This window comes from Rhagoletis zephyria, unplaced genomic scaffold (genome assembly GCF_001687245.7).
Source record: "Rhagoletis zephyria isolate East Lansing unplaced genomic scaffold, Rhagoletis_zephyria_1.1 Rzeph_scaffold_00250, whole genome shotgun sequence".
Lineage (NCBI taxonomy): Eukaryota > Metazoa > Arthropoda > Insecta > Diptera > Tephritidae > Rhagoletis > Rhagoletis zephyria.
Window position 1 is genome coordinate 186271 of NW_016157334.1, and position 16112 is coordinate 202382.

Consider the following 16112-nt stretch of genomic DNA (forward strand, 5'->3'; position numbering starts at 1 on the left):
TATCCAATTTTGACACACGTGCTCTTCCTAAGCATGAAACATTTCAGTCAAAACTAGGGAAACAGTAGATTGGCCAAGTCCAATATTGCTATCGTTTCCTACACTCAGTTGGTAGCATCCCTGAGCACAGAACCTTAAAGTCGCTGCTAGTTTAAAAATTAGGCGTATCGAGGTTTTTCTTACACCAGCTTGTACTTTGCTTTCCAATGTTTCAAGCAAATATGTAAATGCAGCTTTCGGTAAACGATAATTTTTCAAAAACCTGTAAAGTTGGTGGTTTAGTGAATTTCTTGGGAAATTTTTAGTTATCTGTACAATGATTTTGTGGCGTGCAGCGAAAGGGGAAGGGGGTGTGGCACCTAAAACCCCATCCATTAGAGCGAGCACAATCCAAACTATAAGACAAGTCATCCTTCCCCTCTCTGACCCTTCTACAGACCCCCGGGGCCCATTTTAAAATGGGGTAAAATTAGCACTTAGACATAGAAAATGTAAACTCACAGTATTTATGCACATAACACCTTCCACATTGGCCGCCTTAGGCCTGCTTTTAGAAAAATACCCTCATCAGTCCCACTCCGGACGACAGTATTTTTGCGCACAACTTCTTTCTGGGTAGGCGTTTACGGATTATAACCCTTAATAAGTATAATTCTCCTTTCTGTCTCCACAGAGAAGAGGGGCGGAAGCTCCGCTTCTATTGTGAAAGATATTCAACATTTCTTGTGCATATAACTCCGGCTACGCCATCCAGTGTTTTTGCGCAGAACTAACTTCAAAATTTACAAAAAACTCCATAATTTATTAATATACTAGTACTCGGAAATTTGAATTATTTATTGNCCTGGAATTCCACTTTTCTCAAAAAAATACATTTTCGCCTTTCGTTTCTCTTCATCAGTGTAATTCATATTTATCCAATTTTGACACACGTGCTCTTCCTAAGCATGAAACATTTCAGTCAAAACTAGGGAAACAGTAGATTGGCCAAGTCCAATATTGCTATCGTTTCCTACACTCAGTTGGTAGCATCCCTGAGCACAGAACCTTAAAGTCGCTGCTAGTTTAAAAATTAGGCGTATCGAGGTTTTTCTTACACCAGCTTGTACTTTGCTTTCCAATGTTTCAAGCAAATATGTAAATGCAGCTTTCGGTAAACGATAATTTTTCAAAAACCTGTAAAGTTGGTGGTTTAGTGAATTTCTTGGGAAATTTTTAGTTATCTGTACAATGATTTTGTGGCGTGCAGCGAAAGGGGAAGGGGGTGTGGCACCTAAAACCCCATCCATTAGAGCGAGCACAATCCAAACTATAAGACAAGTCATCCTTCCCCTCTCTGACCCTTCTACAGACCCCCGGGGCCCATTTTAAAATGGGGTAAAATTAGCACTTAGACATAGAAAATGTAAACTCACAGTATTTATGCACATAACACCTTCCACATTGGCCGCCTTAGGCCTGCTTTTAGAAAAATACCCTCATCAGTCCCACTCCGGACGACAGTATTTTTGCGCACAACTTCTTTCTGGGTAGGCGTTTACGGATTATAACCCTTAATAAGTATAATTCTCCTTTCTGTCTCCACAGAGAAGAGGGGCGGAAGCTCCGCTTCTATTGTGAAAGATATTCAACATTTCTTGTGCATATAACTCCGGCTACGCCATCCAGTGTTTTTGCGCAGAACTAACTTCAAAATTTACAAAAAACTCCATAATTTATTAATATACTAGTACTCGGAAATTTGAATTATTTATTGTAAATTAAAGTTTAATTCTTTCACTACACGCGTATGTTAAAGTTTTTAAATCGGGTCACGCGTTTGGACACAAATACCAAAATCGTTGAACAAATAACTAAGCCGTACCGAATTGCTTAAACTAGTTGCGTTCCAGATCCTTCACGATTTGCTGGTTTTTACAGGAAGCTGTTCCACGGGGCCACCTTCCATAAGGTTAATTAATGGCGAAAACAGCTTTTCCTGCAAATCGTGAAGCATCTGGAACGCAAATGCTATTCATAAAATTTACATATGTATGTACATACACTTCATCTTCCAACTCCAAGGGATTCGACGAATCTCGCAATTTCCTCCTTGCTTTAGCCAACTACTAATCTTTTACCTTCCACATCATCTTCCTCATCACTAAACCATATCTCAACAGTATCCATTTTTTATATTTTATAATAAAAGCAATTGTTTTAAAAATGATGTAAATGAAACACTAAAGAAACAAATGTAAACAAACAAACAGCTGTTTACAATTTTGGCAACCATTCACAATAGTACAAATTTTTATCGATCAAGTTACACAATAGCAAAATAAAAGATGATCGACTCAATCGACAAATTTCTATTCTACTGCCAGTCGACACTCGCAATAGGGGCGTTAGTTTCATGTTTTGCATTTTTAATTTTCATTCATTTAAAGGTGTCTCAGGATTAAGAGAATCTTCATGATTTAGAGAAGGAGATTCATACAAAATAGATTTCATCCATTAAACAGATGGATGAAGGTCGTGCCCTATTTGAATCTTCTACTATATATTTTTTTTTTTAATTCATAACCACTTCTGACAGTTTAGTGCCCCTAGAAAAGAAAGCGTAAAGAAAACAGGTTGATTTCCAAGAGTTCAACTGAACTAATAAATTGCTCGACATTAAATAATATTGCATTTGTTTTATGTGTATACAATTTTTTAGTAGTATATTACATCCTTTCATCATGAAAATCTATAATTTTTATGTAAAACATCTTATGAAATATTCTATGGAGTCTGAGCATAGGACCCTTTGAGAACACCGGGCCCTGGGAAAAAGCATTTTTATTACAGACTTGGTTTTCAGTTTGTATGTAAAATGTTTAGTTAGCGGACTTACCTGAGCAAATCCTTTTCCGCACATACTTCTGGTTAAAAAATTTCTTTCACTTGCCGATAGGTTATCTTTGATTAACGGTAATAAAGTGTTGCATTCTCTTATGGATACGCATTTTCCTTTTATTCCATTTGGTGCTTCACAAGCATTATCTAAACGACAAGAAATTTAAATAAATATACATTTCTCTGCTGATTCCGTACATGTATATGTATGATGCAAACAAAATGGTTTAAGAATAAGGTACATATTGTAAGTACAAACTTTAAATTTGAAAACAAGCAAACATCGCACAGTGGCCGAAATGGCCAGTCTAGCGGAATTAAATTAATATCGCAGTCAGTGTTGGCACGGACAAATGTTTTTTCCTACCAAAACCAACCAAACCCTGCCAAAAACGTGTTTGAGTTTTAATTATTTTTTTCAATTTCAAGTTTATAAAAAATTGGGATAACATAACATTTAGTAAAACCAAATCAGAGCTAGTAAAATAAAAACAAATTAACTGCGTATAACAATTCATTTTACTATACAGACTTATGTTGTTTTCTTTTCTCGAAAAAAATGCAACATTATGAATTACGCCTTGTGAAATGGTGGAAAATTTGCTACTGAAATTTATTTGATTAAGAGCGACGAACAAATATAGTATATTATCGCAACATTAAAATGGAGCATCAAATAATTGAAACCCGAGCTTCAAACGTATACAAAGTAAGTACAAAACAAGCAAATATTAAATATATGTTTTTCACCTTTCCGAAAGCTACCGCTCATGGTAAGCCGGGGTGTATCAATTTTGAGTAAATTAGCGTCCTTAAATTTCGAAATATTGAATTTTCAAGCATTTCTAAAATTTACCGTTATATGAAAAGCCGTAATTTTAGTGCGATTTCAATAATTTTCAACATTTTGTTTTTATGTGGCAAGCACAATAACCATACCGAGTTTGGTACAAATTGGTAGAACGGTTACCGAGATACATATATGTGATCATAAGTGGGCGCTGCCACGCCCATTTTCCAAAATTTTATCATAAACGTATTTCTTGGTAAAGAATTGTTGCGAGCAGCAATTTTGAATAAATTAGCTTTAATATCGAAGATTTCGTATCTCTCTAAATTACCGTTATATGGGATGTGCCAAGTCAACAATTTTTTTAGAAATGCCTGATAAAGACGAAATAATAACAACTAAAAAATTTAAATCAAAGTATAGGGCGGGACGGGTTTTGATGTGGAAAATTACCAAACGCAATAATATATAAAGTTGTATTTTGAAACTGAATCTCAATGTTTAATTTTTCGGTGTGATCTGATTTATGCAACAATTGCTAAAATACCCTTTTAGTCTTATTTTTTTGGATATGTTCTTTTTGATGAATATACATTTTTGGGATTTTAGTAAACTAGGACTGAGTATTTCATGTTAAAGGAAAACGATGTTAACTTAAATTTGTAAAGTTTGTATCTCAGTTTATTTGCCACTCCTCTTAAACTTTAAAAAACACAATTTTAGCTGCTGGAAAGTGCAGGTTTTGATGAAATTTTCTTTTTTCAGGCCTACTAGGAATTTCATTTTCTTCAAGTAATTCATTTGCATTTTATCTCGACCGAGACAAATTCTTGTATTTTCGCTTTTAATAGAGAAAGCCTGATTTATTACCTTTCCAATGGTATCACATTTTTGTAAACAGAGCAGGAAATATTGAATTTATAACGGAATTTTTTTGACACAACTTGACTTTGTTATCGATATTTTCCACGCATTTATTTAAAAAAAAAAAATTATTTTTAAGTCCATTTCTGTCAGTTTATAGTTCCTTGTTATAGGGAAATTCTAAATGTAAATTTTGTAAATTTTAGGCTTTGTAGTTAATTAAATACTTCAGTTTTTGCCTTTTTAAAAATTTCAGTTATATAATAGGGTGCCCTGACAGTAACTCTAAATGACGAATTTTTTGTAAAAAGCTTCACCTATCTTATAACGTACCTTGTGCTAATTTTCATTAATCTATCTTCACTAGTTTTCGAATTACATAATTAAAAGCAGCTAGATGGGTTAAATCTTACACTGTGCAGCGGTTGCCAAGATATACACATGTAACCACAAGTGGGCGCGGCTAAACCCATTTTTCAAAAGCTAATAATATTCTTCTTTTTTGTCTAAAAATTATTGTAAATATCAATTTTGAGTGAATAATCTTCAGTAGTTACTAAAATATCGCAGTTTTCGTATTTCTGAAAATTACCGTTATATGGGAGGTAGGCGTGGTTACTGTCCGATCTTGCCCATTTTCAATACCATCCCTCTTACGCCCGAAGGAAGTACACGTACCAAGTNAGTCACCGCTTAATCGATTTCTCTTTTCATTCTGATCATTTATGTATACATTTGTCTATATCTATCTCGATTCGTTTTGCCTGTTACAAACAACCGTTATGTGAACAAAGTTATAATAGCCTTGTGCACAAGTGCGCTCGGGTATAAATATACATAAGTAGCCCAAGTGGAAAAACAAGCATTCAATATGTTTTTTGTTGCAGTGTGGTCAGACAGTGAGACCCGGCTTCTCCTCGACAGATACGCCAGCTATTTTCCGGAGATTGGACCAATGAAGGCTCTTCGGAATAAGAATGAAATGTGGGACAAAATCTCAACAGAAATAGTGGGCAGTACAGCAAAACAGTGCAAAGGGTAGAGTTGTACAAGAGCTGGAAAATATTAGTGCGATGGATGACTCTATAGAGCCGGAAGTACAAATGAGCAGCCAAGCAGTCCAAAAGCGAAGGAGGTGGAAAAAAAGAATTTGGTCCGAGAGACGCTCCTCGAATTAGCGAAAAGAAAGGAAGAGGCTCGAGAAAGACGACACACAGTGTTTCGACTATATGGAGGCCGGTAGAAAAAATTCATGGTGACAGTTGATAAAAAAAACGGTTGGACTTAGAGACGGATAAGTAAAAGTCATAAATACCAAATTTTACATTAATTACTCACCCCCCTTCTTCACGAACGATACATTTCCAAAAAAATAACGAAATGGGCGCGATACCGACTTTGTAATAAGTTTAGTTGCTTTTGGCGATTAACCCACTAAAGAAAGTGTTTCTTTTTCAACTGTAATCTATTATTGAAATGTCGTGGAATATTCAGGTGAAGGTATTTATCATTTATTTGGTACTTTCCTATTTGCTTACCAAATAAATTTACTTTGAAATGTAGATGCTAAAGAACATTAAAAAAAAGTGTGAGTACCGGTCCGTCAGGTCTTGAAATTAGACGAATGTTTTAGAGAATTTTATGTAGTTTTCGAATATATAATTTGATCTTTGCGCGCGACTTTGCAAATATATGTAATTTATGATTTTCTTAATTTTTGATTTTCAGCTTCTTTTTGCATAATTTCGTGGAAAGAATTTTTCGAACAATGACAAAATCTCACCAAACATTAGAAAAAAAGCGGATATTTACACCTAAGTCATTTTATAGTATAACCTTTGTTTTCTGAGAGTGGAAAGCAGAAAACAAAAATTAACCAAAATTCCATCACAATTAATGATGTGAGTTTTGGACGTTATTGTGATCCAATCTTCCCCATCTTTTATATTTGAGTTTTTCTAATAAAATAAAGGCTACAAACTAAATTTCATCGAAATCGGCTGACATTTAGTGTTCCCGCCCACAAGAGTGGAGGGCGTGGCAATTATTCCATCTTTATTCTATTCTAAGTAAAACTAAAGCACATGTCAAGTTTCAGTGAAATCGGAGCAGGTGTACTATTATTTCCACCTGCCTCCATATAGTCGAAACACTGTGCGACATACGGAGAAAATGGAGTCGCTCGGCAATATTCAGCAACTCTTACGAATTTGTTGCAAAACGGTCAAGAGTGATTGAAATGAAAGTGCCTGTATGTAGAACATATATTAATTTGTGTCTTTATAATGAAAAGACTTGAAGTACCTTATTTTTAAGAAGTATTTATGATTTTTATAACCTTGTGCACTTGTGCACAAGGGTATTATAACATTGTTCCCATTACGGTTGTTTGTAACAGCCAAAACGAATCGAGATAGATATAGACAAATGTATACATAAATGCTGTTGAAGCCAAAAGCCTTCAATAGTTGGGAACCACTGGTAAGTTTTCTGCACCGCTGTTCGCTGCAAAGCTACACCGCTGCGGGAAAACCACCGGTGGGTTTCTTTCGAAGTTGAAGATTATTTAATGCCATATTCGGCTTGAACTGGGGCTTGTTTGATGACAGCAGCCAGACCAACAGCAGCATAGATTCAGCGATCGCTATTTAAGGTAATATCTCCATTAGATATATTTTGAACATACGTCCCTTTGTCCTACTTTGCTTATGTACATCTTGTTTTGAATATAGCATATAACTTCGTATATGCGCTTGCAATAAACCACCCTACATTAATACTCATTCTAATAAAAGTGTTTATATTTCTCTTTTTTCCTTGTGTTACACTGTCGTGAGTTCGCACCGGCGTTTGATCCTCCTGAGCCGTCGAACTCCCACGATACACTGAGGGAAAAAATATTAAAATTAAATAGAAACGTTATTGATCTTACTATAAACGTAAACGAAAGTACTGTATATTGGTAAATATTCAATCCAATTACGGGCATATTAAAATGACTGCGTTCGTTCTGAAAAAGCATCCGTGAAGTGAATAATCAAGACAAAAACTATAAAAAAAATATTTAATTTGCTTGTTGCCTGCAGTGGAATTCGAACCCTGACCATCTCTCTCTGGATCTGGAACAAATTGTGGCAAGCATCTTTGCGCACTCAGCTACACCCAGACATATAAACTCGCTTTCAAATGTTGAATATCCATCAACACCACAGCAACATGTACTATGTATGTATGCGTGTGTTGTCACCGTTCTCAGAGCGGCGCTCTGCATGCTTGGGGTGCGTACCCTGTAAGGGAAATTNAGCATCTGCGAAATGCAGAATAGAAGCGTATTTGAACGAAAAAGCCGCCGAACACATATCTATGTAAAGTAAACAAGCCCCCTGCTGCATCCCTTTTTCGATAGTCCCGAACTAGTTCTAAATTCGACAATTAAGATCTAGTTCGTTCTGCATCTCTTTTTCTATAGTTCCGAACCAGTTCTGAATTCGTCACTTTAGATATAGATTTCTGGTCAAAAAAACTAAAAAAATAAGTTTTTAAAAGTACCACTTTTAGCCGATTTTGGACTGGTGGGGATCTAGTTCACTTGCATATACATACTGAGATGTGAACAGTCAAGTGGGACACCCAACATTGGATTGTCAAGATTTGTTCAAACAAATCACTTTATTCGGTTTACAACCATAAACAAAAAATATAATTTAAACAATTTAGCAAAATTCGAATTTTTACAAGAGTTATTGTTATTAACTTTTTTTTGATGAATTCAGTAATTATTTATTATCTACTGATTTATAGCATGTAGCTTGCTGATTTTTTGCATGATAATAGTTAATTAGACACGCTTTAGCCTGATTGTTTAAATTAAAAAAAATCATTATTTTGTAAAAAATTTTTAATTTTAATAAAAAATTTGTATGAACAAATGGAAATAGTTATTGCTTCTCGATGAGATTTTTTAATCGTTTACATATTTTTATCTCAGTCTGCTCTTTAGAGGTCATGGCTGTTTGAAGGCATACCTGTTTAAATTCAAACATGAGCACACCCGTACTGCGACTTCTGTCGAAGTGGCATGGAAGAAGATGTCCACCACGTATTCTTTGAGTGCCCTCGATTCCATCGGCAATGAACCAACTGAAATTAGCTGTTGGAGGGGTGTTTATGCCACAGTCAATAGTCGACTATATGGTGAAAGGAGCCAGTGAATGGGCATCAACCAGCAACACACTAACTTAAATTTTGAAGGAACTGAGGGACCTAGAGAGACAGCGGCGTATCACCCGTAATTAAGCCAACTCTTAGCATAGCCGCGGACTGGAACCAAAATATGTCCACCAACCAAAGCGTAGGCGCGGACTGGAACCTAGGCCGTTCCAGCCGCTCGAGTAAGACAGCTAAAATACTTGTGTTTTCAGCCCGTCCCTTGAACATGAAACTTACCAATTAAAGCGTAAGCGCGGACTGGAACCTAGGCCGTTCCAGCCGCTCGAGTAAGACAGCTAAAATACTTGTGTTTTCAGCCCGTCCCTTGAACATGAAACTTACCAATTAAAGCGTAAGCGCGGACTGGAACCTAGGCCGTTCCAGCCGCTCGAGTAAGACAGCTAAAATACTTGTGTTTTCAGCCCGTCCCTTGAACATGAAACTTACCAATTAAAGCGTAAGCGCGGACTGGAACCTAGGGCGTTCCAGCGGCCCAGGTGGCAATCTCTAAAATTTGCGCGATCGAAAATAGGCGCGGACTGGAGCCTAGGGCGTTCTAGCCGCAAATAAAATGCAGTTTCGAATTTCGTGCACACGGGGCGTTGGTGCGGATTAGAACCTAGACCGTTCCAACGGCAAAGGCAGCATACATACGTATACGAGCCTGAAACTCGACTTTTATGCAAGCCTGCTCAATGCTCAGCGTCAAAAAGCAGTCATAAGGTATGCCGTCGTTTTAAGGTATTTGTTTCGTACTGCCTATAACAGGGAAGAATAAGTTGTATCTAAGAGATAAATAAATAAAAAGTTAAAAAAAGGGTATTTATCTTTAAACAAGACGTGGCAAAGCCTACTACATGTAGCCCAGGACTGAGTACAACCGACTGGAACGAACGTACGAGCCTAGTGCTCAACCGCCACCCGAAGAAATACTTGACTGTGGTACCGGGCGGGGTGTTCGGTACTTAGACAGTAGGAGGTTTAGTTGGGGTTAAAGTCCCACACTGACGGGTATAGGTTTTCGATGATTCCTCCTCGTAAAAAAAAACGTACAAGTGCATATACATATTAGAACAAGTGACCCAGTAGGAAATTTTTGCATTTACCCTGTATGAACTTTCTATATTTACATCGTTAGCGTAAAGTCAATCAGTATTTGCTGTTTTTCGATTAATTGGTGGCGCTTATCATTCCTTTCGTGTTTTTAAATATTTTAGCTCTTTCGTTATTTGTACATAAATCGACTTTCGTTCGTTCACAAGCATGTCGACCTTAAGTTATTTCACTAGGTGATCAGATCAGATTGTCTAATTCAAAGCGGGATTTGATGGGGCAACTTTGAACGGACATTCGAAAATTTCTTTAGAGATTTTGAAAACAAAGTTGACAGACATTCGGTCTAAAACTAAAGATGCATGCGACAAATGCTTACCAACTCTGAAAGATGAAGATGAGGTAGAAGCCGTAAAGGCCAAACAAAATTCAACTTTTAAAGATTATCTTTGTGTTTGTCGCGCATTAGCGAAGGCATTCAGAAGTACAGCATGACGGCTGCTACTGCTTTCTAGGTGCCCCCTGCCCAAGTACCCAAGCGCACCAATAATTTGAACCTACCGCCATGTGACACAGAAATATTCCATGGTGATTATGTGTCGTGGCCATCTTTCTCTTGATCTCTTCACCGCGATTTAGATTAATAATGCGGATCTGAGTAACATCGAAAAACTCTTCCACCTACGACATAAAACAAGCGGCGAAGCAAGAGACATCGTTAGCAAAGTGATGGATTCGACATCGCATGGTCAAACTTGAAGGCAGCGTACGCAAATAAACGGGTTTTGGTCAACAAACAATTGAAGCTGCATTTTTCACTTCCGGTCATTCGGACCGAAAGTGCACCCGCATTAAAGGAGCTCCAGCGAGGCATAATCGGATGTCTATCAGCGTTAGCAACGTATAACGTCAACGTTGGGAATTGGGATCCAATCTTAATCCCCCTGTGTTCAAACCGACTCCCTGAAACAACACTTTCATTGTGGGAACAAACACTACTAGATAAAGCTGCTATACCGGAATGGAGTCAGATGGATGCATTCCTCACTCAGCGCTTCAGAACTTTGGAATCGATAGTGGATGTGAAATAGTCAGCTTCATCTTATTCAACCAACCAACAGCAAAAAGCATTCTCATATCCACTTAACCCGGCGGGTCAAAAAAAAGTGTCTCTGGCGACAAATATTTCTCCGTCTTACTGCATAATGTGTCCGAAACAACAACATTCTTTGCGTTTATGTACAAAATTCTTCTCACTGTCGATTAATGATAGGTCCACTGCAATTAAAAAACACAACTGCTGTCTAAACTGTCTTTCGAAAGGCCATTCGATAAAAGACTGTAAAAGTCAATTCTCGTGCACTAAGTGCAAAGTAGACACATACTCTACTTTACAGAGTGTCTTCTAACACTCAACCCCCAAAAGAAACTGCAAGTGGAACTGCTTCACAGGCATTCGATACAAATATACAGTCCGCTTCTTCTAGTGATTGTTGAGTGACAGCTGAGGAAAGTTTAAAATCGTCAGGTTTATCCTCAGCTCTTCTTGGAACAGCCACGGTTCCCATCTGCCACTTGGGCTCAACTTATATAGCTCGCGCTTTAATTGATTCAGCTTCAGAAGCCTCGTTTATTTCTGAACGACTTTGAAAACTTTTAAAACTACCGTGTTCCAAGACAAATACGGTTATTTCGGGATTGAAACAAAAGGTTTCTAACAACGCATCGAAAATTTGTTCGTTTGTTTTAGGTTCACCCCGTGATCCAAATTTATTAATAGAAGCTAATACGTTTGTATTACCACAAATCACTGGTAACTTACCTTCGACCTCAATAGATGAATCCATTCTAGAACACTTAGCTAAAGTACCTTTAGCAGATTCGAAGTTTTTGGAAAGCGGTCATATCGACGTTTTGATCGGAGGAGATTTGTACCCCAAGGTTATGTTAGACGGGGCATCTTCCACTGCACACGTCTCTTGCTTTGCCACAAAAGTCTCAATGGGAGAGGACATTTCGTTAGATAGTCAACTACGCAAGTTCTGGCAGTTAGAGGAAGTCCCAAAAAAGTACCTTAGATCAGGCGAGGATACGTTTTGTGAAGAGCTGTACTTGAAAACAACTACTAGAAATTCGGAAAGGAGATACGTGGTTGCGCTACCTTTTAAAAACTTTTATCCAACGGACGTTATGCCATTGCATTTCGGGAATTTATTCGTAACGAAGCAAGGTTAACGAAAAATCCTTCTTTAAAGGAAGAGTATGACAAGGTTGTTCAAGAATATTTGGATCTAGGGCACATGGAGAAAGTAGGGGCTCCAAGTTTTGAACATTCTCCTAGTCATTTATACCTTCCTCATCATGCAGTCTTGAAACCGGAAACTACTTCAACGAAGTTAAGGGTAATTTTCCACGCGTCAAGCAATTCTTCGAATGGAGTTTGTCTTAACGACATTTTACATGTAGGCCCAACCCTTCAAACTGATTTGACTTTGCTACTTATACGATGGCGGATGTACAAATACGTGTTTAACAGTGACATCCAACAAATGTACCGGCAAATTTTAGTCAACCCGTATCATAGGTCCTGTCAAAGGATTCTTTTTAGATTGGATCCACATAGTAGCATACAAGATTTTCAGTTAAGGACGGTAACGTTTGGATTTAATTGTGCGCCATACTTGGCAGTTAGGACTCTTCGGCAGTTAGCTCAGGATTCTCAAGATTCACATCCACTAGCGGCCCAGATTTTACGAAATTCTATGTATGTAGATGACGTTTTACCGGGGTTTCACAATGTATCCACAGCTTTACAGGCACGAGACCAGCTGATAGAAACACTTGACAGTGCAGAATTTTCTTTGCGGAAATGGAATTTTTAGCTTTAGATGAGACAAGCACAACAAGAGCACTATGAATTAGATGGAATGGGAGATTAAACCATTTTTTCTTTAGCCTTCAGACCCTCCCTTCAAAGGATAGCTACACTAAACGAGAAGTGTTGTCAACGATAGCGAAACTTTTTGACGCAGCTGGTTGGCTAGCTCCGGTGGCTGTGGTAGCTAAAATAGTGATACAACAAATTTGGTCAGATGGTACTCTCTGGGATCAGCATATAAGTTCTCAAACACTTTTTAAATGGAAAGCTTTTGTAGAAAGTTATAGGTATATCGATGCCATAAAAATTCCGCGTTTGGTGAATTTCACCATTGAATCACCATTCGAAGTCCATGCCTTTTGCGACGCGTCGGCAGCAGAGGATCATACTCTCAGGACTTATGCGCAACTGAGTTGTGGTGGTACGGCCCTTCCTGGTTAGATAAAGATGCAGGGCAATGGCCATCAATGGATGACGAATTGGACGATGTCACGATCGAAGTAAGGAAAATAAGGGCGCATGCTTCGCTTGTGTCAAACCATGAGGATGCCTTAGAAAGATTTTCGTCTTTTCCGCGCGCACTGCGTGTTTTAGATTACGTCTTCCGGTTTTACAACAGGACTAACCGGCGACTCGTCTCCATCGCTAGAGATTTCGAGAGAGGGAATATCGAAAATTCGTAATCGGCTTGTAATTCTTGCACAGATGAAGCATTTTCGGAAGAACAGAGGTGTTTGACTTCAAAACCTCCAATTTCGCCCAAAAGCAAAATTTAAACCTTGAATCCCTTCTTAGACTGTCAAGGTATATTGAGAGTCAATGGTCGACTCGCAAATTCGCTTATTTTATCTTATAATGAAAAAAAAAATCCCATCCTTCTACCTTATAGTTGTTCGTTCTCAAGGTTGTTAGTTCACTTGATCCATAACATTTCTCTTCATGGAGGAAACCAATTGATGCTGCGGCTGCTTCGGCAACAGTATTGAATTCCAAAGGCAAATAATATCATAAAGACTGTCATTCATAACTGCAGAACTTGCGTCATTCATAAAAGGCGAGNTAAAAAGCGGAATCAATCCCAAATCATGGCTGCCCTTCCTGAAGAGCGAACGACCCTTTCCAGGCCTTTTCAAAATACTGGAGTCGATTTTGCCGGCCCATTTGATATTAAGAGTTTCACTGGTAGAGCATGTAAAATCACCAAAGGTTATGTTTGCATATGTTTTTCCACAAGGGCAATTCAACTGAAAGGTACAAGCGATCTGTCCACAGAGACCTTTCTTGGCGGATTCTCGCGATTCATATCCAGACGAAGCAGTCCTCAGCAAATCTTTTCGGTCAATGGGACTAATTTTGTAGGTGCGGCTGCTAGCTTGAAAACGGAATTCAAGAAATTCCTAACCACATCGCGGGAGTCTTTGTGCAATATGTACAGTCATCAGGAGGTGTCCTCGAACTTTATCCCTGCCGGCGCTCCTCACATGGGAGGACTATGGGAAGCTGGAGTTAAAAGCATCAAATTTCATTTTCGACGTACCGCCGCTTCTCAAAAATTCGCCTTCGAAGAGTTTCAGACCCTACTTTGTCGCATTGAATCCTGTCTAAATTTAAGGCCAATATCGCCCAATTCCATCGACGCAGCACGGTTGGTGCCATACTTTCTCCCCCCCGAACTCTCCATAGACGCAAACCCAGTCTCGATAATTAATCGGTGGCAAAAAATAAAGGCCCTTAGCCAACAAAACTCTCTTCGATGGAAAGAGGAATATCTCAAAGAACTACATAAACGCTACAAGTGTAAATCCGCTCAAAAAGACATCGCCGTCGATGACCTAGTTGTAGTTCGCCATGAAAGTCTCCCTCCTAACGAGTGGCGCTTGGGCAGGGTCACAAAGATTTATAAAGGCTCCGATAAAAGAATTCGTGTTGCAGACATTCGCACACAAAAGGGATTGAAACGCGCCCTATCGTGAAGTTAGTGGTCTTACCAAACTAACCCCTCATGTCAATACCTTCATTTTTTTGCCCGCTTTAGAATCAAGACCATGGAACTCGTTCCCGTAGACCGATCGACACCATCATCGCCACGCGCCTCGCCTCCACCGCAACCGAAAGATGCCTTCGCCCAGCGCGCAGCCAGGGAAGACAGGTCCAAATGCAGAGTTTGCCACCGGTCGCATCATCTCCGGTATTGCAATCGATTCTTAGATGGCAACTATGATGGCCGGTTGCGCCTTGTGCTTCTCCATCGGTATTGCTCGCGGTGTTTAGCCCACTCCCACACTGCCAAGAACTGTCTGAGCAAAGGGACGTACCAAAATATTGAGAGAAAAAGCATCACACCCTGTTGCATGCAAACCACAGTCTTTCTCCCCGAGGCCAACTTCCCCTACTTTTAACGCAGCTTTCGGGAACAGTCACCGTTCTACCCACCGTTGCTGTGTACCTACCAGAGCTGTGTAATGATTGAATCAATTGAGTGTGCATTCTCATTTTATTCGTTTCAAAAATGTGATTGTTTTATTTAAAAAATGTAACAACCACTCTTGAGATTGGTTACAAATTGTAAACACAAAATATGTAGTGTGTTATGGAATGGTTGACACCCATTCACATACAGAGTATCAATGGGGAAAAAAAACTCAATCATGTATGATTGTACGTTTATGTGAATGCAATCTGTCATTATCATTCAGTACTAATACTAATTGTTGTATCAGGGTTGCGATTTTTGTACTCAAAATGTGAAACAAGATGATTGCCATCTCCCTTAAAATAAGTAAACAAATAAATATTTGGTGCTAAAATATTTTTCTAAGTGTTTGGCCGAGCTTCTGATCAAACTTGAGGCATGAGTTCTGTTGTTGTGGCATAAATGGATACAGCTATGAACATATTTAAGGCTGACTCCGAACAACAAATGATTTTATAAGAAGAGATTTCTAGGCAGAAGTATATACGAGGGTTGGCCATTGCGTGCCGAAGGACGACTGCTATTTTGGGTTATGATCTGACCAGGGATTTAACCATGGTCCTATGGAGTGGAAGTACGCACATGTAATCACTCTGCTACAGCGGTCGCCGTAAGTGCATGTATACATGTGTATGCACATACATGAAAACTATAGTATGCTTTTATGCAATTAATAAAATTTTGTGATAAACAGTTTTACAAATGTATTTGCACTTCAAATTTGTGTTTTAATAAAGTATTAATTAAATAAATGATTATTTTAATAGATAGATATGAAAATATTTATATTTGGCAACTCTTGGACTTTTCTTCATTTGTAAAAAATGACAGATGTAAACAAAATAAAAAAATAATTGTAATTTTACAGAANTGTATTTGCACTTCAAATTTGTGTTTTAATAAAGTATTAATTAAATAAATGATTATTTTAATAGATAGATATGAAAATATTTATATTTGGCAAC

General features: G+C 38.2%; 1 protein-coding gene across 3 annotated transcripts in view; it reads right to left on the reverse strand.

The window, feature by feature from the left end:
- The window catches only part of LOC108358413 (uncharacterized), a 247418-nt gene that overhangs the window by 73491 nt on the left and 157815 nt on the right, over nt 1-16112 (reverse strand). For 2 of the 3 annotated variants that reach the window (XM_017609738.1, XM_017609739.1), the window contains exon 4: nt 2879-3027. In XM_017609738.1, the coding sequence (XP_017465227.1) occupies nt 2879-3027 (149 nt within the window). Of the gene's footprint in view, nt 1-2668; nt 2808-2878; nt 3028-16112 lie in introns of those variants that run through there. The other variant, XR_001846769.1, reaches the window with a different exon arrangement.